The 24,621-nt window shown below is 38.2% G+C and overlaps 1 protein-coding gene across 1 annotated transcript; it reads left to right on the forward strand.

The window, feature by feature from the left end:
- SPAM1 (sperm adhesion molecule 1) lies at positions 1-19,432 on the forward strand. The gene is made up of 4 exons (XM_027574155.1): positions 1-115; positions 10,906-12,057; positions 12,934-13,023; positions 18,840-19,432. Exons 2-4 carry the CDS (start codon positions 11,101-11,103, stop codon positions 19,413-19,415), a joined length of 1,623 nt encoding a protein of 540 aa, XP_027429956.1. The 5' UTR covers positions 1-115; positions 10,906-11,100; the 3' UTR covers positions 19,416-19,432.
- Positions 19,433-24,621: the final 5,189 nt, after the last annotated feature.

Consider the following 24,621-nt stretch of genomic DNA (forward strand, 5'->3'; position numbering starts at 1 on the left):
TTTTTTCCTTGAGCCATCTCCCAGTAGGTGAGTCTTAGGGACACTCCCATCCCTTCATAAATTAGCCGGATCCTTAGTCGCCCGTCACTCTGAGTTCCTGTTTCCCCTGTCTCAGGTGAGAACCATAGGGTACTTCTGCTCTCCTCTGCTCTTGGTGAAGAGACAAGTACAACTGCCTGCTCTTCTCATTGACAAGGGTAAATGTGCTCAGGTTTTTATGGAAGAGTGTAGGGGGGCACAGATAAGTCTAGGTACTAATGGATCTTTCTAATGGCATTAGATCTTTCTAATGCCATCTTTCGAATGGCATTGGAAGGCTGACTTTGTAATTAATTTTTCTTTTTGGATAGTATCTGTCACACATTTTGATATATGTGATATGTTAGATGTATTGTTTATTTTAATAACAACAATAATGATTATTAGTGAGTTCTTGTACCTCGTAGAGGTAATAAACATGCTAAGAGCCAAAGGAAATTTGATGCTGAGAAATAATTTTGTTAACCATCACTTCTTTGAGTTTTGGTAACGGCTCTTCCTCCTCTTTTGTGAAATGGAAGCAGAGCCAGCTCATTCAGCCAAACTAATATATAATCACCGAACACTGTAGAGATATCTGAATTCTATATTAATAATTTTTGCTATTATTCGTTTTAAATGTCACTTATTTATATGCCACTTACTTATTCCACTAATCCGATATAAAGGCTGAAAACTGTCTGGATAAATCACATTTGACAAGTTAGAAAAATATTTCCATTGGGCTGAGTGAAGAGTTTGAAGTCTGAGCTTGAAAAGGTTGCTTTCTTAGTAGACTCCTCCATAAGATGCCAAGAAGCAGTCACAGCCAAATTAATGCAAGGCACATGAAGGCCAGTCTGATCTGCTGATAGAGTCATGATCCATGAAGATTTTCTCATGTAGGTTCCCTCTCAGATCACGCTGTGTGCTGATGAACACCATTGCTGATGAATGCCATCATCAGATCTGGCTCCATGGCGGTATGAATTTGTTGAGTATTTCAGTTCTATCAGAACAATTCCATAATGCTCACATATTTAGAGTAAAAAAAATTTTTTTTTAATTTCCTAGGGAAGCTTTAATGCTAGCAGGTCTATGAATCATGAAATAGTCTTGGACTTCGCCTTCTTTTGTTAATGCTTTTCCCTGTCTTTCATACAAGAGGGTGGAGGCAAGGGATATTATTAATAATAACAGGAACAACTTACATTTATTTGGTATTTACTCTGGGTCAGGTGTATGGGAGAAAAAAGAACTTGCCTTAACCCTGTTAGATTCTGCACCTGGAGCATGTGAGTTGAACTGACAAAAGACAGATTAACATGAGAAAAACATACAAACTTTATTTAATATTTTTACATGCACGTGGGAGCCTTTATAGCAGTTTAGTGATTTATAGACATTACTTTAAGGAATCTTCAGACAGATCAGAATTCTACTCTGGTTGCTGAAGAAATTAAATTAATGAGATTTGAGAACTTGTTGGAGGCCACTTAATAAGCAAGGGCCTATTCTCAGCACTCAAAACCCAGGTACTTCAGACTCCAACGCTTCTGCAATCAGAGTGGCTTGACCCGTTTGTGCCACAGTAAAAAATACATTTTATGTTGTGACTCAGTGCATGCATTTGTAAATATATAACAGACAGAAAAGGTTCATAAAATAATCTGTTTACTATATGTGATGATGTTATTCTTGTGCTTCTGATTCTGTCCTGCCCTGCTCTAGCCTAGCCTAGCCAATCCACTCTATGATAGTCAATTTCACTTCTTTTTTAAAAAATGCTCATTACAACCAATTAAATCAGTTTTATGGCCCACTAATAGTCTGTGGCCTGAACTTGGGGGAAAAATGCTAGAAATAAGCCTCTCCAACATCACTTTCTTAGATAATCATGCTCACAACTACTCTCCATTTTGGCCTAAGATGCACCTAAAAGGCTTAGGTGATGTTTCACCCTTGGTCAGCAATGCTCTTTGTAGTTAGGTTTAGGCCAGAGGTGATCTCACTGTGGAGGCATTATCTGGGCTCTCCTATTTCCTTGAACTAGAAGCATGTGATCTCTGTCAAGGCTGAACAGCAGCAACCTCCCAACCTCTAGGTGAAGATAAGGGGGTAACTTAATTGTAAATAAATACAACTTTTACTGAATTTCTACAATTTGAAGTAAATTTTGCTTCTATGAGTCTTCTTCTTCCCTTCTGCCTTTTTCACTGAGCACGCTCTTTAAAGAGGAGTTAGAGTCCCGCTATTACCCCCAAACTTTTCCGTGTCCTCTAAAAATTTCAGCATCCCCAGTAAACATTTCTTTGGCATCCTTGGACTAGGAATTCGCAATCCCTAAATTTTTCTAGAGATACCCCTAATCTAATTATATATATTGACTTTTCGGGTTGCTATAAGTCAAAAACTACTGTCTCTACACCTTACTACAGCTGTCTTATAGTTTGGGGTAAATGCAAATGAACCATAATAAGCAAGATTTCATAATATAGGTAGTCCAGGGGCAATAATACTGCACCCTAGATTTGCATAGCTTCTTGTAAAAAATACTTCATAGATATCATTTCACATATCATCCCAGCATCTCTGGGAGTGAGATTGATCTAGGTATCACCAATATACTTTTAAAAAGTTAATACCTAAAGATAGATTAATTCGAATCTTCCAGTTCTTGCATGATGGAACTAAAAATGGGAATAACGTCTCAATCCTTTTCTGGTTCTGGGCTCCTTAATCCCTTTAGCTGTGGGTGTCCAAGCTTCAGGTCCCATTGGCAGATGGAAGACTCAGTTAAGATAGGAAGAAAAAAATTAAAAGTGGATGTATGAGGAGAGAAGAGTCATTGCAAAGGGAGACACCAATAAATAGTGATGCTCTGTGGCATATTTGTTCTAATCTTGAGCTATAGCACATCATTAGCTGGAGAGCATGGTCGCAGTTAGGGACCCTCCTGAGAGAATAGGATTAGATTTGAATTAGTAATCTTAAAAATCCCTGCTAATTATAATCTCTGAGATAAATCTTACTTTCCATGCCACAATGTGAGGTCACAGTAGCTACTGTTATTTCTTCAACTGTTTTAACTCCTTATCTTGTTAATGTTTAGGATAAAATAAATTGGATTTTATCCAATAGGTGAACTTGTGCTTTGGGAGAATGGTAGGAAATTTAAAATAATTTAGTGAACTGGGGAGAAGGAAAAAATAATCTGATCAAAGAATTAATTGATGGATAGATTCACTCATTCACCCAGACAATTAAGTACTTTTGGACCTTCTACTGCATACCAGGCATAGTACTGGGAACTGGGGACACAGTATTGAGCTCACAGTTTAGTGAGAAAGATAGACTTATTTCAAATTTGAACACAAACTGTGACTGGTACTAAGAGATAAGTACAATTTTTATGAGAGACTTTATACATTAAAACTCTCCTTGGTGGCAATCAGAAATGAACACTTCAATAGTCAGTTGTGTTTGGAAAGGCTACACAGTGGGAGCAGTCACTGAGAGATATATCTCTATGCTCAGAATAGATTTTTAAAGATCCAGGGCAAAGAGATTTGTACAAGACTTGCAAGGCAGGATCCCACTGGAATGAAACATATATAATTCTCATATGGAATGCATATGGTCTACAAGAGCCTGTCACCACAAAACTCTTCTTTCTCAAAGGAAGAGGGACTTTCCTATGGGTAATGAAAGATTTGAGTTTTATTTTACTTTAGATCCTGGCTGAAAAGCTGGACTAAACTGAGTTGCCACATATTCCTTACAAGTGGAGAAAGAAATGAATAGGTTGGGAAGACATTTGCTTGCTTGAGACTTCAACTATAGTTTTGCTTTCACAAAATGTACATTCTTAAGGTGGACTGTAGAAGATGTGTTTTTAGGAAGATAAATATTAAATCACTTAAAACTCTGACAAGATTTTTGAATCAGTCTTCTATCCTAAGAAGAAAAAAACAGTCTGCATCCTACGTGCAGCATTTAGGAGCCTTGTATTTCTATAGGCGCCCATCAAATTGATAAGAAGGAAAACATCTTTTGTATTGTCTTTTGAAACTGCGCTCATATGTTTGTTTTCAATGCATTTGCAAATGTGCTTAATCACATTCGATGCAGTTAGGTCCCTACTGCCTTTGAACAAAGGACATTTATGAGCAAATAGGTGTTTTCTGTTTGTATTAGACTGTAGTGGCCATTTGGATCTTTGATATAATCCCACATGTAGGTTTAGTAACTATGACTTTGACAATTCAGAGACACAAAAACCCAAAAGTCATATGACTGGTCAAGGGAAGAGAAACATTAGTTATTGCTAACAGAAGACCAATTGTAAACTCATAGCCCATATCATAGCTGGTATACCTTTGTGAACTTCATTGTGCAAGGCTCTAGTTATCGTGGAGGTGCTTGTTATTCCTAAACTTTGACTTGAGTGATACTAAGGTTTTTTGCCTATTTGTACGAGGCAGCTGAGACACTCTAATTACAGAAGAACTACGACTGGTCCCAGGTTTATGATGGTGGGATGTTGGGTTGCCTCCAAGCCAGGCATTACTAAGCTCAGTCTGGGGCTTGACAAATGGTATTGCAGAGAGTATCCCTAGTGAGGTTATTGTGTTAACTAGCCTCTAGGATTTTAGAGACTCTTAAAGACTGTATTCAATTATTCAAGTACTTAGTTTCAGTCATATCTGGGTGTGTCAGTGCCTCACGCTTGGCTATAGAAGACATAACTGTCTTCTGAGTAATGTTTGAACTCTGTGGCTTCTGGATGCTATACTTTGTTTTTTATTTGAACATTTTCATCTTAAAGTGGTACCATAAGCCACAATTTTGAGTTTACTGAAATTCAGAGTACATTGAGTTTATTTACTTAATTAAATGATTAACTCATCCAGCATGCACCATAGTGGGGACTGACAAAGATTCTCTATTGACCAAGCCAATCAGGCTCATTGAACTCTCTCTCTCTCTCTTTTTTTTTTAAAGATATTTTTTTAAAGATTTTATCCATTTATTTGACAGAGAGACAGAGCGAGAGAGGGAACACAAGCAGGGGGAGCGGGAGAGGGAGAAGCAGGCTTCCCACAGAGCAGGGAGCCTGATGCAGGGCTCCATCCCAGGACCCTGGGATCACGAATTGAGCTGAAGGTAGATGCCTAACGACTGAGCCACCCAGGTGCCCCTGAACTCTCTTTGACTAAGCCTCAAAACGCTGGGCTTCTGTATCCTTCCCTGTAGAATCTAGTTCTAGCAAGAATCCTGTTAATTCAGTTTAGCAAGAATTCCCATCCTCCCTATCTGGTCACCTTGGATATCTGATTAGGTTTCCTATCTTCTACTGTCCCCCTGGTTTTGCCTGATCCCCCTGGCCTGACTTTAGCAAGAATCCTGTTAGGTCAGTTTAGCCAAAATCTTCCCTTACCCCTGATGTTCCCTCTTAGTAATTTTCCATCCACAGACACCACCCCCCCCCCCCGCCCGCCCGCTCTAACTTTGCTCTTTGGCTATAAAGTCCCACTTTTTCTTGTATTTGGAATTGAGTCCAGTTCTACCCTACTGTTCTGGTTTTCCTTTGACAGCTCTGTGGATTCTGGGTGACATATTTTGATTTTGTTCAAACATCTTCAGGCTGTAATTTTGAGTTTACTGAAATTCAAAGTATATCAAGCTCATTCATTTAATTAACTAATTAACTCATGTAAGTATCTATTGAGTATCAATTAAGTGGCTTGGAAATTTGAACAACAACCTAATCCAACAATTAAGGGTATATTATGTACCTTCTTTTATAAGGCCTCTCAGGTCTATAAAGACATTACGGACACAGAATGTTATTATAGGCACCTTCACCTTCTTTCCAAAGGAATTTCCTTCTAAGAGTGAGATGAATTACTTTCTTATTTTCAATTAAACACTCTTGCTATGGAACTATCTTGCATTTTCAAAAGCTGAAATATTAATATCTTTTACACCTTATCAATATAACTTGCTTAAGGCTTCGATATTTACAATTCATGTTTAATCATGTGGTTTTCTAGCTCCTTAGATGTATTGCTTTCTAATTATATCATGGCCCAACAGGACAAAATTTTATGACATAAAATGAACATGTATAAATTATATCTCTATGTTCTACAATAGCAATTAAATAAAATTTGATTTTGGGAACTGCTTTTGAGGGATTTTGTTATTTATTTGGTTCTCTTTTTTCTCCTCTCCCCTCCCCCTTCCCACCTTAGAGAAAGGAACAGGATTCTGAAAACGAGTATTTTCCTATAACGAACAAATGTCAAACATGGCTTCTTAATCACTTTGAAAATATAAATTCATTTTAATTTGGTAACGAGAAATTACTTTTACCATAAATGCTGTACTTCCTTGAAACCAATTCATTCTTCATCTATATTACATGACAGAACTCTTTTATTAATTTAACAAAATGGTTAATAATCAAAACAACTGTAATTAGGATTTGTTTTACCATTGGGTTCTTAAACTTATTTCAAATGCTAATAAAAAATTTATAGCATTTTGGTGTTAATTTGCCATCCTTACCAATCTTTTTTGCTACTATAAGGCACTTGAATTTGCTGGGATTCAATGCACACATACACACACACACACACACACACACACACACACACACGTGCCCCTTCCTCCATCACATAATAACATTTCAAAAGATTAGGTCTTTCCTTAATTCCATAACTGACTGGGCAAAGAGCTGCTTTTTCTCACCCAACACGTTGAATACTGAAGAGCATTTAGATTTTTCTGGAGCAATTTCTGACCTGCTGACATTTCAGAGGAAACTTTTAAAATTTTGCTTCAAAAATAAGTTGTCTTTTTTTCTTTCTACTGCATAGCCTGATCAGGATAATCAGATATGGTATCTCTGAAGAAGAATTAGTTCTGTAACATGCCATGTTTTGAAAGCTACCTCGTTAGTGGCAGTAGTTTGGCACTTAGTGCTTAGTAGTAGATACACAGGTTAATTTCTTTTTCTTTTTTTTTAAAGATTTTATTTTTAAGTAATCTCTACACCCAATGTGGGCCTCAAACTTACAACCCTAAGATCAAGGGTCACATGCTCTACCGACTGAACCAGCCATGGGTCCCAGGAATGAGCAATTTCTTTAGCCTTGAGGAGTTCCAGCCTGTGAAAAAATTATCTGTGGGAGACACTGACAAAGTTAAGACAAGAGTAGGAGAAGGAACCAGAGGAGAGGAATAATAATGATGATAATAATAATAATAAAGGAAAAGGGGAAGGAAGGAGTTGATGGAATGCCACCAAAAACAATATTAACTTGTTTTGTTTATTTTTTAAAGATTTTATTTATTTATTTGTCAGAGAGAGAGAGAGAGAGCACAAGCGGGGGGGGGGGGTGGCAGGCAGAGGGAGAAGCAGGCTCCCCGCTGAGCAAGGAGCCCGATGTGGGACTCCATCCCAGGACCCTGGGATCATGACCTGAGCCGAAGGCAGATGCTTAACCAACTGAGCCACCCAGGTGCCCCTTAACTTCTCTTGTTTAATCAAGTTTATCATCATATCTATTTCTGGCCAAGTTATTTATAAAACATCATAGCTTAATAAGAAATTTCCTACAAAAAAAAATCTTGTTTGAAGGCTCCTTTCTTTCCTGAAAGCATGAATAAATTTTTGCTTTAAGAGAAGAAAATTGCACATAGATTTTTCTGCTTTGGGGATATTATGCTGGTCTCTTAAGTTTGCTCAGAACTCAGCTTAGATTTAATATGACTTGTAACTGGAGGTAGAAGTCAACCTTTGACTTGAAATTAGAGACCAAGTAGTACTTCAGAAATAATACACAGCCTACCAAATGTAATTAGTATACCAGGGGTACCAAGGCAATAAATTTGGGGCCAGCTGCTCACGTGAAGTTTTGCTTTTTATTTTTCATATTAACGAATGATTCCTGAAGTATTTACAGAGGTAATTTAGATACATTAAAGTTACCTACAGCATCCTGAGGCTAGGGGCCATTTGATGAGTATTATAACCATGCCTTTATCATGTTCAGTTGTTCTGGGGGCAGTAGGGTAATGGGCACCTCGGAGGTGCTGGGGAAAGACATCTTAAACCTTGGGACTCTCCACTCTGTCCCTCCCTTCAGTCCTCACTGAGCTTTTACCAAAGTTATAATCTTGGCTTTCTCACAATTTGTCCACTATTCTGAATGTTCACCTTTATATTTATAATAATAATTTATATTCAAAATCTGTAACAATTTTAATAGTGAGAGGATTGTATCTAAATTCAGTTCTTAATTCCATTGAGATAATATACATGGACTCCTTATAGGAAGTAAGAATACCAGAAGAGTGGATTCTGAAGACAGTCCTGTGACTGACTTCTACATCTGTTAATTATGATTTTCTAGAAAGAAAGCATTTGTTATAGAAAAGAAGAGCTTAGAATTAAGCCAAGGAATTTAGCTGTTTTGTTTGGCTTTTTCTGTCTGTGGCTGTCTTCTCCTTACCTCAAAAATTCCAACCACCAACTCCTTCAAAAAGTAAAATGAGGGGTGCCTGGTTGGCTCAGTCACTTAAGTGTCCGACTCATGATTTCAGCTCAGGCTGTGATCTCATGGGTCATGAGATAGAACCCCATGTCAGGCTCCACTCATCTGCAGTCTGCTTGGGATTCTCTCTTCCTCTCCCTCTGCCCCTCCCACCACACTCGCATGCTTATGCGCACACTCTCTCTCTTTAAAAAAAAAAAAAAAGGTAAAAGGAGAACCCCTTGAACAAGCATCCTAGTGAATAAACAGTAAGAAAGTGGATGGTTATTTTTCCTCTTGCCACTAAGGAGAAGCTGAGCTTCAAATCTGTTCTGGCAAACAAAATTCTAGCCTTAAATTTTATTTTTCTCCCAGTTTTTATTTGAGAAACTATATGGTAGTTGAATGGAAGAAAATTAGAAGATCAAAAATATGTAATGGAGCCTCAGGAAATATGAATATTCTTTTATATCTCTGGATTTTCTTTAACTCCTTAAGCATGTGCTTACGTTTCTGTATATCTCAAAAAACTGCTTGTCTTCAGTAGCATCAAGGCAAGGAGCTAGTTGGTCCCTGCTTACTAGTATTTTAGGCAAGCATCTTTACATGTTACTTAACTATCTTTATAACTAGCTCTGATGTCTGCTTAAGCATCTCATCATTGTCTGCTTTTAATATTTTCTCCTGTTCTGATTTAGACACAACAATACATAGTGGTAAATGATACATTTTAAGTATCTATATCTACCTATGTTGTTTTTTATTACAAAATAATTTTGGACCAATTCTCAGACAAAACATTCCTGGTTCATAGGTTTTAACTAACATGCATTTTTAGTGACAAAATTTCTTTAAAACAAGAATAAAAGTTAATTAAAAGGATTTTGGATGTCTTCAAATCTTGAGCTTTTAAATTAATTCTGAGATACATTGATTTTTTTTTTTTTTTTAAGGAATGGTATTGACTTGCCAATGCTCTAGGAAGACATTAAAACCAACAGGCTTCTGGCCTGGACGCCACTGAACACAAGTTGGGTGGTTGGACCCTGAAAGGACTTCTGGGCAAATACTACTATTTGGAATTGGGGCAGGGGGTACCAAAGGCTTAGCAGGAGTGCTTTAGGAAGCTATTATCCAGACATGGGGAGAAAGGACATTTGAGAAGTAATCTAATAGGTATAAATTGAGAACAGGCCTTATACATACTAGTGGAGAGATGCTAATTATCTGGAGTTAAGTCAGATAAGATTTTCTAGGGAGACGAGATTCTTTTTTTTATTTTTTTAAAAAGATTTTATTTATTTGACAGAGAGAAAGCAAGACAGAGATAGATCACAAGCAGGGGGGAGGGGTAGAGGAAGAAGCAGACTCTCCAATGACCAGGGAGCCCGATGCAGGACTCGATCCCAGGACCCTGGGATCATGATCCAAGCCGAAGACAGCTACTTAACCAACTGAGCCACCCAGGATCTCCTGGGAGATGAGATTCTTATGTAAAGTCTCTAGTAGATCTTCTAAAGAGATGCTTTTCTAGATGCTAACCCGGGTCTGCCCCCAATTCTGTGCCCCAAGACTTTGTCCAAAGATGTATAAAGAAGAGATATTTTGTTTCATAAAAAAATTTTTACCTATTTTTTGTACCTATACATAAATTTTGGGTATGTACGTGTGTGTGTGTGTGTGTGTGTGTGTGTGTGTGTGTGTGTGTATACACACAGGTATCTATAAATATAGTGCATCTCTTACTTAATCTTTCATTCAATTTGAGATATGATGGAGCACAGTTCCAAATAACACTTAAACTTGTTCCTCAGTAGGAGATTTTGGTTAATTCAATAGTCTCAAGCACGCTTTTGTTACAGTACTTCTGGGAGAAGTGACGAGAAGTGACTTTTGCCTCCTCCTCTACCTGCCCCCTTCAAAAAAAAAAAAGATGAAATCTCATAGTTTTATGAGAGGTTGTTTTCAATTTTTGGTATGCCACTTTAATGTGGTCTTTCAAGAAACAAAAATAAGAGGTTCAACTGGAATTCTATTTAACAAGACTTTGCTAAGGCAATGCTTTGCATAGCATTCTACACAAGCGGGAAGGCAAAAGGAAAAATAGCTACATTCACCTCTCTGTAGGCTCAGTCATGATTTGGAAAGACGAGACAAATGTAAGCTGTTATAGGATCTGTATCATACAGAAGAGAAAATAATTTTATTGATTCAAACACAGGAGTGCTCCAGCTTGGAAAACTGAATTAAACTACTGCACTTCCAAGTTGAGAACTTGATAAAGTTGATAGTCTTGATACAGAAACATAGTGTAACAATATATTCTATATTTATTTTTTTCCAGTTATAGATGAAGCAACTTGCAAAATATTCTTGAAATATGAAGAAGAAGAATATTTAAAATAACGTGATCATTATACCCTTTTATCCACCAAAGTGGCTTCATTCCACTCTCTCTCTTCTGTACTTAGATCTTGGATGAAATATCGGACAAGCCGAAGTGTTTGGGAAGAAATTTTCATAGTCATTAACCTTTGCAATGGGTGTGCTCAGGTTCCAGCATATCTTCTTTAGGAGTTTTGTGGGGTCCAGCGGAATCACCCAAGCAGTGCTCACCTTCCTTCTGATTCCATGTTGCTTGACTCAGGAGTTCAGAGCATCCCCTTTTATCCCCAGTGTATCTTTCCTCTGGGGCTGGAATGCCCCAACTGAACTTTGTGCTAAAAAGTTTAACGTGCAGCTAGATCTGAACCTTTTCTCTTTAGTAGGAAGCCCTCAAAAAAGTGCCACAGGACAAGGCATTACATTATTTTATGCTGACAGACTTGGCTACTATCCTCACATAAATGAAAAGACTGGGAAAAATGTGAATGGAGGAATCCCCCAGGCTGGAAACTTAAAAAAGCACTTGGAGAAAGCCAAGGAAGATATTGAGCATTACATACAAAGAGACACCATTGGCCTGGCTGTCATTGACTGGGAAAACTGGAGGCCTGTCTGGGCAAGAAACTGGAAACCTAAAGATATTTACAAGCGCCAGTCTATTGACTTGGCTCAGCAACAACATATAGAACTTAATGCCACAGAGGCCACCAAGATAGCCAAAGCAGATTTTGAAAAGGCAGGAAAATGTTTCATGCAAGAGACCTTAAAACTGGGAAAATTCCTTCGGCCAAATTATTTATGGGGTTATTATCTCTTTCCTGACTGTTACAATCATAATTATAAGACCCCTGGTTACAATGGAAGTTGCTTTGATTTAGAAAAGAAAAGAAATGACGAACTCAACTGGATGTGGAAGGAAAGCACAGCCCTTTTCCCATCCATTTATCTGAATAGCAAATTAAAATCTTCTCCGTACGCGGCTTTCTATGTCCGCAATCGTATTTGGGAAACCATCCGGGTTTCTAAAGTATCCAGTGTTAAACATCCACTTCCAATTTTTGTATATACCCGTCCAGTTTTTACTGATGTGTCTTTGAAATATCTTTCTGAGGTGAGTGAATCAAGGTGTGAGGCCTATGAAGTAGTATCCACAAAAGGCGTTTAGTGGAATTCAACATCATTTTTGAAGGGAGTGAGATTTGGCTTTTAACATCCTTTAGGAATATGCACACAGGTAGTTCTGCATTGTTATATAAATGCAAAATAAGAATATATTTTATTTTTTATTTATTTTTAAAGATTTTATTCATTTATTTGACAGAGAGAGACACAGCGAGAGAGGGAACACAAGCAGGGGGAGTGGGAGAGGGAGAAGCAGGCTTCCTGCTGAGCAGGGAGCCCGATGCGGGGCTCGATCCCAGGACATTGGGATCATGACCCGAGCCGAAGGCAGACGCTTAACGACTGAGCCATCCAGGCACCCCTATTTATTTATTTTAAGATTTATTTACTTGTGAGAGACAGAGAGAGAGAGCACAAGCAGGGGGAGCAGCAGGCAGAGGGAGAAGCAGGTCCCCCACTGCGCAAGGAGCCTGATGAGGGACTCGATCCCAGGACCCTGGGATCAGGACCTGAGCTGAAGGCATACGCTTAACCAACTGAGCCACCCAGGTGTCTCAAGAAAGTATTTCATTTTAATGTAATCATATAATATCTTAACAACGAAAAAACTAGGTAGCATAGACAATGTATTAACTCAGTCCTCTTTTTTTTTCTTTCACAGGGTTTGTCAAGAGAAGTAATTAAAATAACAGAAAAAAAATCTGTATTTTTGTTGTAGTGGGGTCGTGGTGGCAACAAAAATAGAAATAGTGGGGAAATATTTGAATTATCGTTGTTAAGTCAGAATTCTTAGCTTTGGTGTTACTGTCTTATGCACAGCATTTCTATTTTATTTCTGTTAACTCTTTTCTGTCACATTCACCAGGATGACCTTGTGAATACAATCGGTGAAACAGTTTCTCTAGGTGTCTCTGGAATGATAATATGGGGAAGCCTCAATTTAACCAAAAATGTGGTAAGTTGAATTGATAGGAAATAGATGAAAACATGTATTCTTTTAATGTTTTTGAGGATTGCTGTACTGAATAATAAAATAAGTACTATGCTTGGCACACAGTAGTAGGTGCTCAATTAATACTGGTTGCATCAAACTGTCCTTCATTTGTGTGGTTATGCTATGAGGCAGAAAAAATTGTACCTGTTTTCCGGTGAGGAAACAGAAATTCAGTGAACTTGACCAAAATTCTCTAGGCTATGTGGTTAGCAAGTGGCAAAAACAGGATGACAAACTCAGTGTTCTGGCATGGTGTTTGGCTTTTTGTACTTTACTGTGATATGTCTCTTCTCAAAAAACCCATGAACTAGTCAATGAAAGAATAGTCAATTCTTTCATTCATTCCATTACTGTTTATTAAGCACTTCTTTTACTTATTCATTTAGTCATTCAATGGCAGTTTATTACAAGGGTCAGCAAATGACAGCCAGGGGCCAAGAATGATTTTTACCCTTTTAAATGGATGGGAAAAAACTCCAAAAGAATAGTATTTATAATAGGTGAAAATTAGGTAAGATTTAAATTTTAGTGTCTACCGGTAAAGTTTTAGTGGAATATAGGCATGCGCCTTAGTCTAGGTGTCTATGGCTGCTTTTACTGTACGAAGAAATAATTGAATAGTTATGGCAGAGACTGTATCATTCAAAACCCCCAAATATTTACTGTCTGCCCCTATACAGAAGACGTTTGCTGGCCCTTGGTTTATTGAACATCTCCTATGATTAAGTGCCAGATAATTCTAGGTGCTAGAAAGGTAGCAGTGAACGAAGCGAAGTCCCTTCACCATGAAGCTGCACCCTTACAAGTGGAAATACAACATATCTAGATAGGATAATGTCAGGTAGTGATAGGTGCAACAAAGAGCAATGAAACCGTGTAGGCAGGATAAACAGAGATAAAATGGCAGTGCTTAAGATGGGGCAGTCACAGAAGGCCTCTGTGATGAGGTGCTGCTGGAGCAGAGACCTGATGGAAACCAGGGACCAAGCCTCCAAGGGACCAAGTCAGGGATGGTAAGTGCAAGAGCCTTCAGGCTGGAAAGTGCTCGTCAAAAAAAGATGGAGGAGGTGTGACCAGAGTGCAGTGAGCAAGGAAGAAAGGGGTAAGAGTGCTGTCAGTGAGAAGATACGAGGGTCAGATGGAGGGCTTTGTAGGCCACCATGGGGCTTTCACTGTGACACGGAAGGCCGCAAGGAGGCTTGAGCAGAAGAGCTGCAATCTCTGACAAACGTTTCTTACTTAGCTGAGCTGAGGATCCAATGGTGGAGGGGCAAGAGCAGGAGCAGGGAGAGGAAACTGTCGATGGCTTGGACCGTATCTGCTGGCGCGTGGTTTGAATATAACCCAACAGCAGAACAGAGAGGTTGGACTGAGGGATCGGATGAGTAGGACGGACAAGAGAAGTGGTTAAGATGACTCCGAGGCTTTTGGCTTGAAGGAAGCGGCCTCTGAGACGGGAAAGACTTTGGGAGGAATGGTTTGGTGGGGGCTGGGCAGGGAGGAAGAAAAAGGATCCAGGAGTGAGGACCTAAGGGTGCATAGGCAATTGGGAATTACTTTTTAAAAATATTACTAAATTGTTCAAAACTTCTCTAAGGGAGAGGAAAAGGTATGCCTCTTTATTTTCCATAGGTTATATGTACTATTGTCTATTTTACGTAAAATTTTGAGTAAAACTTGTTTTATTGGGAAAAAATGGCATTTTTTTCCTGCATGGATGACTTGTTTTTATTTCCTCCTAATGAACTTTCTTTATTTCAAAAAGCCTTTAACTAGCACCACCCAATCCTTTTCTCTCTTCATTTTCATCCTCATTTAATCCTCTGTATCAGATCTGTCTTCCCCACCTCTTCAATCCTCTTGACTCAAGAGTAAAGCTATCACATGGACACTGCTGAATTGGAGATCAACTTTTCCTTCTCTAACGTGGAAATATGAGTGACTTAGGTGCCATAGAGAATGTCCCATGGAGCTCATGGCCCGGGAGACTTATCCTAGGACCTAGAGAGAAGAGACTTTATACAGCCCTCTAAGACCAGAAGAGACCTTTTTTTCTCTTGTCCTCCAGACAGACTCGCTATATTGTTAATTCATTTATAAAAGTACTCAACAGTAGTTCCCATCATGAGACTGTTCCAAAGTAATCTGAGCCCTTCTACTTATTTGGTAGAACTCTATTATCTCTGGCTTGATCACTGATAAAGAGAAATAATGTAAGTTTGGAGAAAGACATATGTCCCATTTGCAAAATCTTTCATGTCAGAAAATCATTTAAGAATTATAATTCTCCCAAATATATTCCTAATTTTCATTCACTGTTTCTCAAATCTGTAAACACCTTTCTCAAGGGTCTTATAAATTCTCTGATGGAATCATTTATAAATTCCCATACTACTTCCATTTTTTTTTCTTTTTTTTAAGAGCTGAGAACTCCACGCTTACTCTGATGAGGAGTGAATCAGGCTTTCTCCAGTTAGTAGTATGGCATGACATACTATTTAATTGTCACACCTGTTTTTTTTTTTTTAAATTATTATTGCACTTTAATCTTAGATTTACATTCTTCAACCATGACTCTCAGATCATCTTCAGCATTTTTCATACAGGGACAGTTCTTCAATTTAAATATGGCTATTTTCTACCTAATGACACTGCCTTGAAATTGCCCCCTGTGGTCTCTGTTTTATGTATTTCTGCTTACTTTTCCCAAATGCTGATTCTGAATGCTAGTTCTATCATTACTTCCCCTTTTTTCTATGCCATTTGTAATCAATAGAATCATGGATTACTCATCTTATTTCCTCTGATTCATTGGCAACTTGAGAAACTGGTAACTGCAGGTTTAATGACTGAAATTGACTTAAAACAATTGTTATCAAATGTAAGCAAGCTATTTCCTTCCACTCCATTTTATTAGATTCAGTGGTATGACAGCCAGCTCCTACTGGTCCCAGCTCATGAGATCTGATTGTTAAATATTTAGAAATTTTGTGAACTGGTTGTTAACACAATCATTATTAAAAATTAAATTACCAAAACTTAGAATGAAATAAGTACTGTCAAAAACAAAAGTAATAAACACTCGGGGCACCTGGGTGGCTCAGTTGGTTAAGCAGCTGCCTTAGGCTCAGGTCATGATCCCAAGGTCCTGGGATCGAGCCCCACATCGGGCTCCCTGTTCAGTGGGGGGCCTGCTTCTCCCTGTCCCGCTTCCCCTGCTTGTGCTCTCTCTCTCTCTGTCAAATAAATTAATAAAATCTAAAAAAAAAACCATAATAAATACTCAAAATATATCAGTTACATACTTCACTTTATTATTATCTCTTGAGGAATTTTACATCTATTGTATCTATAAGTGGAAATAGTATGTAATGATGTGATTCTTCACACCATACTACCATAACGTGTGCTTGATTTCCAATCACTCAGTGATGTCAGGTTGATAGCTTAAAACTGGCCATGGCAGATGTATTTATACCATGGAAATTGACAAATGCTATAAACCAGGCCTTATCTTTTAGAAATCGTTTCAGATCCTTCCAAAGACTACATCTTGTGTAGGCTAACAATTCTCAAACCATTGTCATACTTTACTCCTCTTTTTGCCCAGCTCTTGTCTCTGTGGTCACTCAGACTGTCATGTGAACTTGTATCAATTCTCATATATCTTGCGCTCAGGGGATACAGTGTTGAAGAATACTGGCAAAGTCTCTGCACTCATGGAGCTTATATTAATGTTGGAGGGAAACAATATACAAACAAGAAAAATATTTGATGTGATAAGTACTATGCAGAGAATTAAAACAGATGTGAGAGAGTAGATAGGAAAGGTGTCTGAGGTTTAATTAAAGCTGCACTCTGAATGACAAGATAAAGCGACCATGTTAAAAATTAGAGGAAAGAGCATTCCAAGCAGAGGGAATAAGTAAGCGCCCTTTGAAATGAACCCGCCATGCTTATGAAACAACTAGCATGCCTAAGGTAGAGTGGGTAAGGGAGAGGTAGGTGTTCAAGAGGAAGGAAGGGTTACCTCACATCAGGCTGTATATAAGTCGGGAGAAGTTGAATTTTATTCTAAACACCATGCAAAACTAGGATTAAGAAGAGGTTTTCTATTGCTGCCATAATAATGACAACACACTTAGTTTAAACAAGAGAGAATTATTATCTTGTAGTTCTGTAGTTCAGAAGTCCAGCATGGGTCATAATGGACTAAAATCAAGATGTTGGTAGGGCTGCATTCCTTTCCAGGGGAGGATCCTCATTTGCTCATCTGGGTTGTTGGTAGAATTCATTTCCTCGTGATTGTAGCAACGAGATGTCTATTTTCTGGCTGACTATGGCTAAGGGTCATTTCCAGCTTCCAGAGTTCACTGCATACTTTAGCTCTTGGCCCTCTCCTCTCTATCTTCAAAGCCAGCAATGCTGGGTTGAGTCTCCTTTACTTTTGAATTTGTTCTCTTTCTTCCATCTCATTTTTTTTTAAATCAAGCTGGAAAAGTTTCTACATTTTTAAAGGACTCATGTGATTAGATTGAGCCCATCCAGATAACTTGGGATAATCTCTCAAGGTCCATACTCTTCTCTGCAATCATATGTGTAACATTCCTTTTGCCATGCAAGGTAACATGGTCACAGGTTCCAGGGCATTAGAGTATGGACATTCTTGGAAGGCCCTATTCTTCCTACCATCGATGGCATCACCTCAAGGAATATAATGAGATAGAGTCAAGTAGAAGCTGCCTTGGCTTGCCTTCTGATCTACTACCATCACTTCCTTTGGTCTGCTGGAGGACTAGCACAGCCAGCTTACTCAGTGGAACTATGGATTATGAAAGAAAGCGAGTGACTATCTTCTGTGTTTTTAAAAAGACAGCATCCCAGTTTTAGAATGCACCAGTCTCAAGATGAATCATTTTCGTTACTTGTCACTTGTGCTCTGCCAAATAAGTATATTTGTAAAAGAGCTGTCATAATTCACCCATAACTTGAACTATACATAACATTTAACATAAAGTATACTCAGTTGAACCTCATCTTACAAAGCAAATTCTAGGCAATATTAATAATTAACACTCTACTCTGATTTTCAAAAGCAAAATGTAGTATCAATGGATTTACCAACATCTTGTTGTTTTGAGCCAGCAGTCGAGAAATCTTTCTTATGCTCTTTAAACTTGTCCCACAAAGACGATTCTTATTACCTTTATTTGTAATTTCTTGAGGGCTAACCAGTGATATGCTGGGCCCTGTGCTAAGCACTTTTATATACATTGTATCTTTTCATCTGAGTTAAGTGCTATAATCATCCTTATTTTACAAATGATGAAGCTGAAGTGTAGCCAGGTTAACTGATTCACCCAAGGTCATCCAGATAGGAAGCTAAGAATGCTTGCAAGATGCCCAAGGTCACAGAGCTAGTCATTAATGGAACTGTGATCAATGAGGGAAGATGGGCCCCAGAGACCATTCTCTAACTGCTCTACCATTCTGCGCCATTAGTTTATGAATTATTAAAGAAGTCCAAGGCTAGTTTGAAGTTAGGGTTCAACTGGTCAATTATTCATTGACATGAAATGGCATGTGAAACTTACTTACAAATGTTACAAAAACAGTCGGAATAATCTTGCTTGATAAGGTCAAAAAGGTAAACTATTCCCTGCCTCTTCCTGGGTCTTGTTTTATCATGCTTCCTTAGAACTTGCATATAACAGTGAATTAATTCACAGATGAACTAACTTGTCCCTTGATATTCTAACCTTCTTATAATTTTACAGCAATCTTGCACAGAGCTAGACAATTACATGAAGAATAAACTGAATCCTTACATAATCAACGTCACCCTAGCAGCCAAAATGTGTAACCAAGTGCTTTGCCAGGAGCAGGGAGTGTGTATAAGGAAACATTGGAATTCAAGTGACTATCTTCACCTGAACCCAGAGAATTTTGCTATTCAACTTGAGAAAAGTGGAAGATACACAGTACAAGGGAAACCCACACTGGAAGACCTGCACCAATTTTCCAACAAATTTTATTGCGCTTGTTATGCCAATGTCCGTTGTCAGGAGAGAGCTGATATGACTGAAATTCATACTGTTAAAGTATGTGTTGCTGGAGATGTTTGTATAGATGCTTTTCTAAACGCAGAACCCCCTGGTCATCTTTCTAGCTGGAAGGGGAAATCTGCCACTTCCAGCAGTATCTTATCCGTCATGTCACCTGCCACAGGGTCTCCATGTGATCCTGGTAAAGATCTTAGTAGGTGCCTCAAAGCCAGATTGATAGTAGGAGCCAACTCCAAAACCCCTCAAGTGGGCTATCAGAGTGTATATATTCGAAATAAGAAACAATAAAACAACCTATTCAAGTACAAGCTCGGTGTTTATTAAATTTTCTGTCTACATACATTGTTTTAATATCTTTTACATCTCTGTATGTAATAGTTTAGCTAGCTTAGATTTTTTTAGGCAAGTGATAATACCTATATACGTAAAGACTTATATTTGAAATGTGAATCAAAACTCATGGCCAAGATAGTATTTTGATTTTTTGAGCAAAGATTGCTTTTTCATGATCAAAATGAACCTGAGATTATTATTAATTGATAAACAAAGTATGTTGGCTAGCATGTTTAATTTTCAAAATTGTAGTCAGGGCAGTACTACTAAATCCATTGATAATACATTTTGCTTTTGAAAATCAGAGTAGAATGTTAATTATTAATATTGCATAGAATTTGCTTTGTAAGATGATATCTAACTTTGTATTTTCTAATTGCCATGAGTCTACAGCAAATATCTCACATACCATGATGTATAGACAGAACTAACAGGTATCTGTTATATTCTTGGTACAATCTAGACTGATTGTAAGGTCTATAACACTTAGAGGCCTAGTGTTATTTCTGAGAAAAGTAAAGATTTAAATAATGCCAATTTACTTCAAATGAATGTCTTTCTGAGTAGTTTGTAATTTGCAATAAAAATGTCAAGAAATTATTATGGTAATAAACCTTGTCTTTTAAAATGCAATATCCCAAGTGTACCTGTCTGCCTTGATGAAGACTGAACAGCAGTTAGTGTGGAGACACAAGACAGAAGGAACTTCAGAAAGATGGACCATTGAGTGTGGTTTTTACAGTGGTATACAGTAGATGATGGGCCAAATGGTGAAAGCTTTTGTCTACCATAGTAAGAAGTTTGGAGTTTACAAGGAAGACACGCCCAAACTTCTTAACCTGCCCTGTTTCCCCATGCACACCTGTCACAGCATGACACATTTAACTCTTTTTACTCCCCACCACCACCCTATAATGTAAGCATCAAGAGGGCAAGTCATTTGGGTCTATTTGACTTGCTGCTATATCCACAGTGTGATGAACAGTATCTGGGACTTAGTAGGGGCCCACTAATTATTATTAAACAAATAAAAACCAAGGGGGAACCACTAAAGAATTCTAAGTGTGGGAGTTGTCATGGCCGCTTTTCACAATTTGGGTCCTCTTAGACCAATGCTGCTCTTTTCTTTAGCTCTGTCCTTTATGCTCTGCTCCAATCGCAATTCTATTGTCAAAACCAGGTTTTCATAAGTAAGCCATGAAAAGAGATAACTTGATAATGATCTGGCAAGGATATGTTATATGGACTAGTTTAGTTTACTTTGAATACATAAACAGCTATCAGGTGACTAGGACTTGGAAAGAATGGAGGCTGCAGGGCGAACTGGAAAAGGCATGGATTCTGGAGTTGGACAGTGAAAAGGGCAAATTCCAGCCTCCAACAATTAGTAGCTATACAAGCCTAAGAGAGTTAACCTTCCGTTGTATATAGTGGCAATTATACATACCTTTTCGGGTTCTTGAGAGGATTGACTAATATAATACTTGGAAAGCATCTGGCCTTAGAAGCAACTCTCTAAATGTCTCTAGGAGGAAGGAGATGGATATGTTTTTATTGGGTGTGGGGAGGTGCCTGTATTGCTGTCGTCGGGCAGAATGTCAAAACAGATTTCTGCCATGGCAGACTTGGCCATGAACCCAGTTAAGAAAAGAGACCTCTGAATAGAAAAGGAGTTGGCAGGAATAATTTATATAATACACATCTTTATACATGATCAGGTTTACAGAAGCAAAGTTGGATTTCCACATAGATCCAGTATTTTCACGAGGGATCATGTTTGTATCTGAGATACAAAGAAAATAATTTGGTATCCTTGCTCTTCAGAAGCTTGCACACTGATAGAGATGATAGATGTATCAACCAAAATTGTCCACAGAATGTGGCATATACAGAAATTGTAAAAATTGAAGGGCTATAAGAACACAGTTTCATCCTGTTAATTAACACAACATACTAAAGGAATTGAGCAATTTAGCTTCAAAAGATATGGAATTCATTTGTTAGATACAGACTGCATCCCTAAACTCTCAAGTGTCATACAAAACCTCCCAGCAGAGGGCTCAGTTCCAAAGGTATTAAGATACCTGCTTTTATTTTTGAAAGTGAATTTGAAAGGAATATAGATTTAAAGTAGACTCTTGCATTTATAATATAGATACGTTCAATACTGTTGGAAGAAAGCAGATGTTTACTAAGAGATCATGAGTAATCACTTCAGGGTACTTACTGAGTAGTGATAAAGACATGAGATAGTGTTTAAAAAAGCTCTTGGCAGTGAACTATAGATATACGTATTCGGAAAAATTGTTGGATTCTTAATATAGCAAACATCATGCTGACACAAAAGCGACTAACAGGGAAATGATAGCCCACAGGAGTGCATAGGACAAAATGAAGAGTAGAAGTCCACAAAACAAGAAATATTTCCAAAATGCTTACCTTTATTTGGTATTGAAGTAGTAGTGAAAGAAATTAATTTCTCAAACTTTTCTATAAATTGGCTGTTGGCAAAGTAATAGTGATCTTTAGATGGTGTCTGACCTCCTACTGAGGAAGAGGAGAATCAGGTACATATTATTTTATGACTAGATATTTGAGGACTCTGAGGACATTTGCATGCCATGTAACTTCACACTGCAATGGAGAGTGATTTCCAGCTTACATCCTTTCCACCCCACTCCCAGATAAGCTCAGTGAAGGCACAGTTATATGCTTGGGATCCTATGACATAGCACAATTCTTGGCACAGAGTAGGTGCTCAAAAAAGTTGAAAAAATATTGCAATGACTATTGAGTATAATTGCTATTGATTGAAAGTGACTTTGATAAATTCCTAATTCAGCTGGTTAGCTACCATGAGTGAATGCATTTTTTTTTCCTTTGCTGGAAGATACTCATTTGAAATTATTTTTGACTTTCGAAATGCTCCCCACCACTTTCCTCTGTTTTTTTTGGGGTATATGTCAACAATAAACTTACTCCTAAATTTCTGCCTGATAAGTCCAATGTAATGGTGTATTAATCATGTTTTTTATTTTCTGTATATTAGGATGTTTTGACATCTTAACACTCCTTTTGTCAGGGGAGTGACTGCCCCTCCTGGGGCTAGCTAATTCTTAGAGAGAGCAAAGGGCATGCTATTTGATAAGCAAACTAACGAAATCAGAGCCCTACCACCCCTCTCTGCTCTGTACACCCCAGAAGGCAATATTTCTCTGTCTTTATCATATCAAGGCTAGGTACTAGGCAACTAGAGACCATCTCAATAGCCCTGATGGGGTTCAGGACACATTACTCCAAAATAGGGCACCTGGCCTATTGAATATTTTAAGCTGAAGGATTTTGAGAAAACAGCAGAAGCAGAGAGTTCACTCTGATCTCCTCTCACCTCCCCTTCTCGCCTGAAACAGGCCACAAAACCCTCACGTGAAAGGTGTCCTCCATATACCTGGAGGAAAGGATCACCCTCGTCTCCAAAGACAAAGAGATGCCAAGAAGAATCCAAATGAACAGGCTTTGCTAAGTTTCCCCCGGTTTACTATAATTACCTCATATTCTTTATCCTGTTTTATTTCCACACTACTTCCCACTCTTCAACAAACCTATCATAAAAATACACAGGTCTAACTATTTCTTTGGGTCTTTTCCTTATGAAATCTCCCGTGTCACACAAATCTTAAATAAATTTGTATGTTTTCTCCTGTTAATCTGTCAGTTTAATTTTCAGATCCAGTCAAGGACCCTAAGAGAGAAGAGGAAAACTTTTTCCTCTCTGCAGCCCAGAGCCTGCTGAAATTATTCAAACTAGCCAGTCCTAAACTGTTTAACCAACCCTGCCTTGCAGTTCTCAAGGAAACTCCAATAAAGGCTTTCCCCTCGCTCCTGGTCTGCTTCCTGTCCAAAACCTGGTGTTCCTCATATGGTCCCTCTGTGTCACCTTTGTAAATTAAGACGCCAGCACAGAAGAAATGGGAAAGTAGAAATGCTTTTCTCTTTGTTCGTATCTTGTTTCTCACCATGAATTCTTCTGTAGTAAGTTCATACTCTACATGTTAACTGAAATGAGCCATATGTCTATTAAAGTATGCTTTTTAAACTAACTGTGAGAGGAGCTTCTCTCATTGAAAGGTCATTTTTGGAAAGGACTTTTTGATTTATGGTACCTAGCAAATGGCAACTTGCTTTGAACTTGACAAATACTACAATCTCGACTCTGGGTGTAAGGTTCATATTACAGGACTCGGGCTTATCTATCAGTGTTCCCCAGCTAAGAATACTAGGGCTTCCATTATGTTTCACTTGCAAAACTGCCAGGATTGTTTCAACACAATCATTCTGCACAAGATACTGACATTCTGATGACACTGAAATTTGACATGGAGTGATTAAGAATTTGAAAATCCACATAAAACTATCAATAAAATTGAAAACCTGGATACTTCTCTTTTCTCCTCTACTTGCAGTCAAAGAGAGAGGGACGGAAGGAAGGGGGAAGAGAAGGTGGGAGAGAAGAAAAAACATTCACTGCCCAGATATCACAAATGTCACTTCTTCATTCTTTTCCCCTTGCCTCAGTCTTCCTTTAAGAAGCAAAAAGGATGAAGCCACGAAATGGTGGTATTGTTCAGTATGTGCCAAATCCAGCCTGCTATGTACTCACAGGTTATGGTACAGAGTCACCAAGATCTTAAGGTCAACTCTTTGAGGCATTATATTTCCTTTGAGAAAAAAGGGAAATGTTTTGGGCGCCTGGGCGGCTCAGTCGTTAAGTGTCTGCCTTCAGCTCAGGTCATGATTCCAGGGTCCTGGGATTGAGTCCCACATCGGGCTCCCCCCTCGGGGGGAAGCCTGCTTCTCCCTCTCCCACTCCTGCTTGTGTTCCTGCTCTCGCTATCTCTGTTTCTGTCAAATGAATAAATGAAAAAAAAAAACCTTTAAAAAAAAAAAGGGAAATGTTTTGTTATAGACCTTACTTCATGTCTAAACTTTGTTTAATATTTGATTTGGGATGGAACTATAAAAGCACTCAAATGATTCAAATTATTGCACATTTTCAAGCTCTAATAACTTTTTTATTTTTTTGAAGGTCATAGTTTAATCTTTCTATAATTAAAAAAGCAAGAGTCTTCTAGGGTCTGCATTTGATGAGATAGATATTCTG

Source organism: Zalophus californianus, chromosome 12, assembly GCF_009762305.2.
Source record: "Zalophus californianus isolate mZalCal1 chromosome 12, mZalCal1.pri.v2, whole genome shotgun sequence".
Classification (NCBI taxonomy): domain Eukaryota; kingdom Metazoa; phylum Chordata; class Mammalia; order Carnivora; family Otariidae; genus Zalophus; species Zalophus californianus.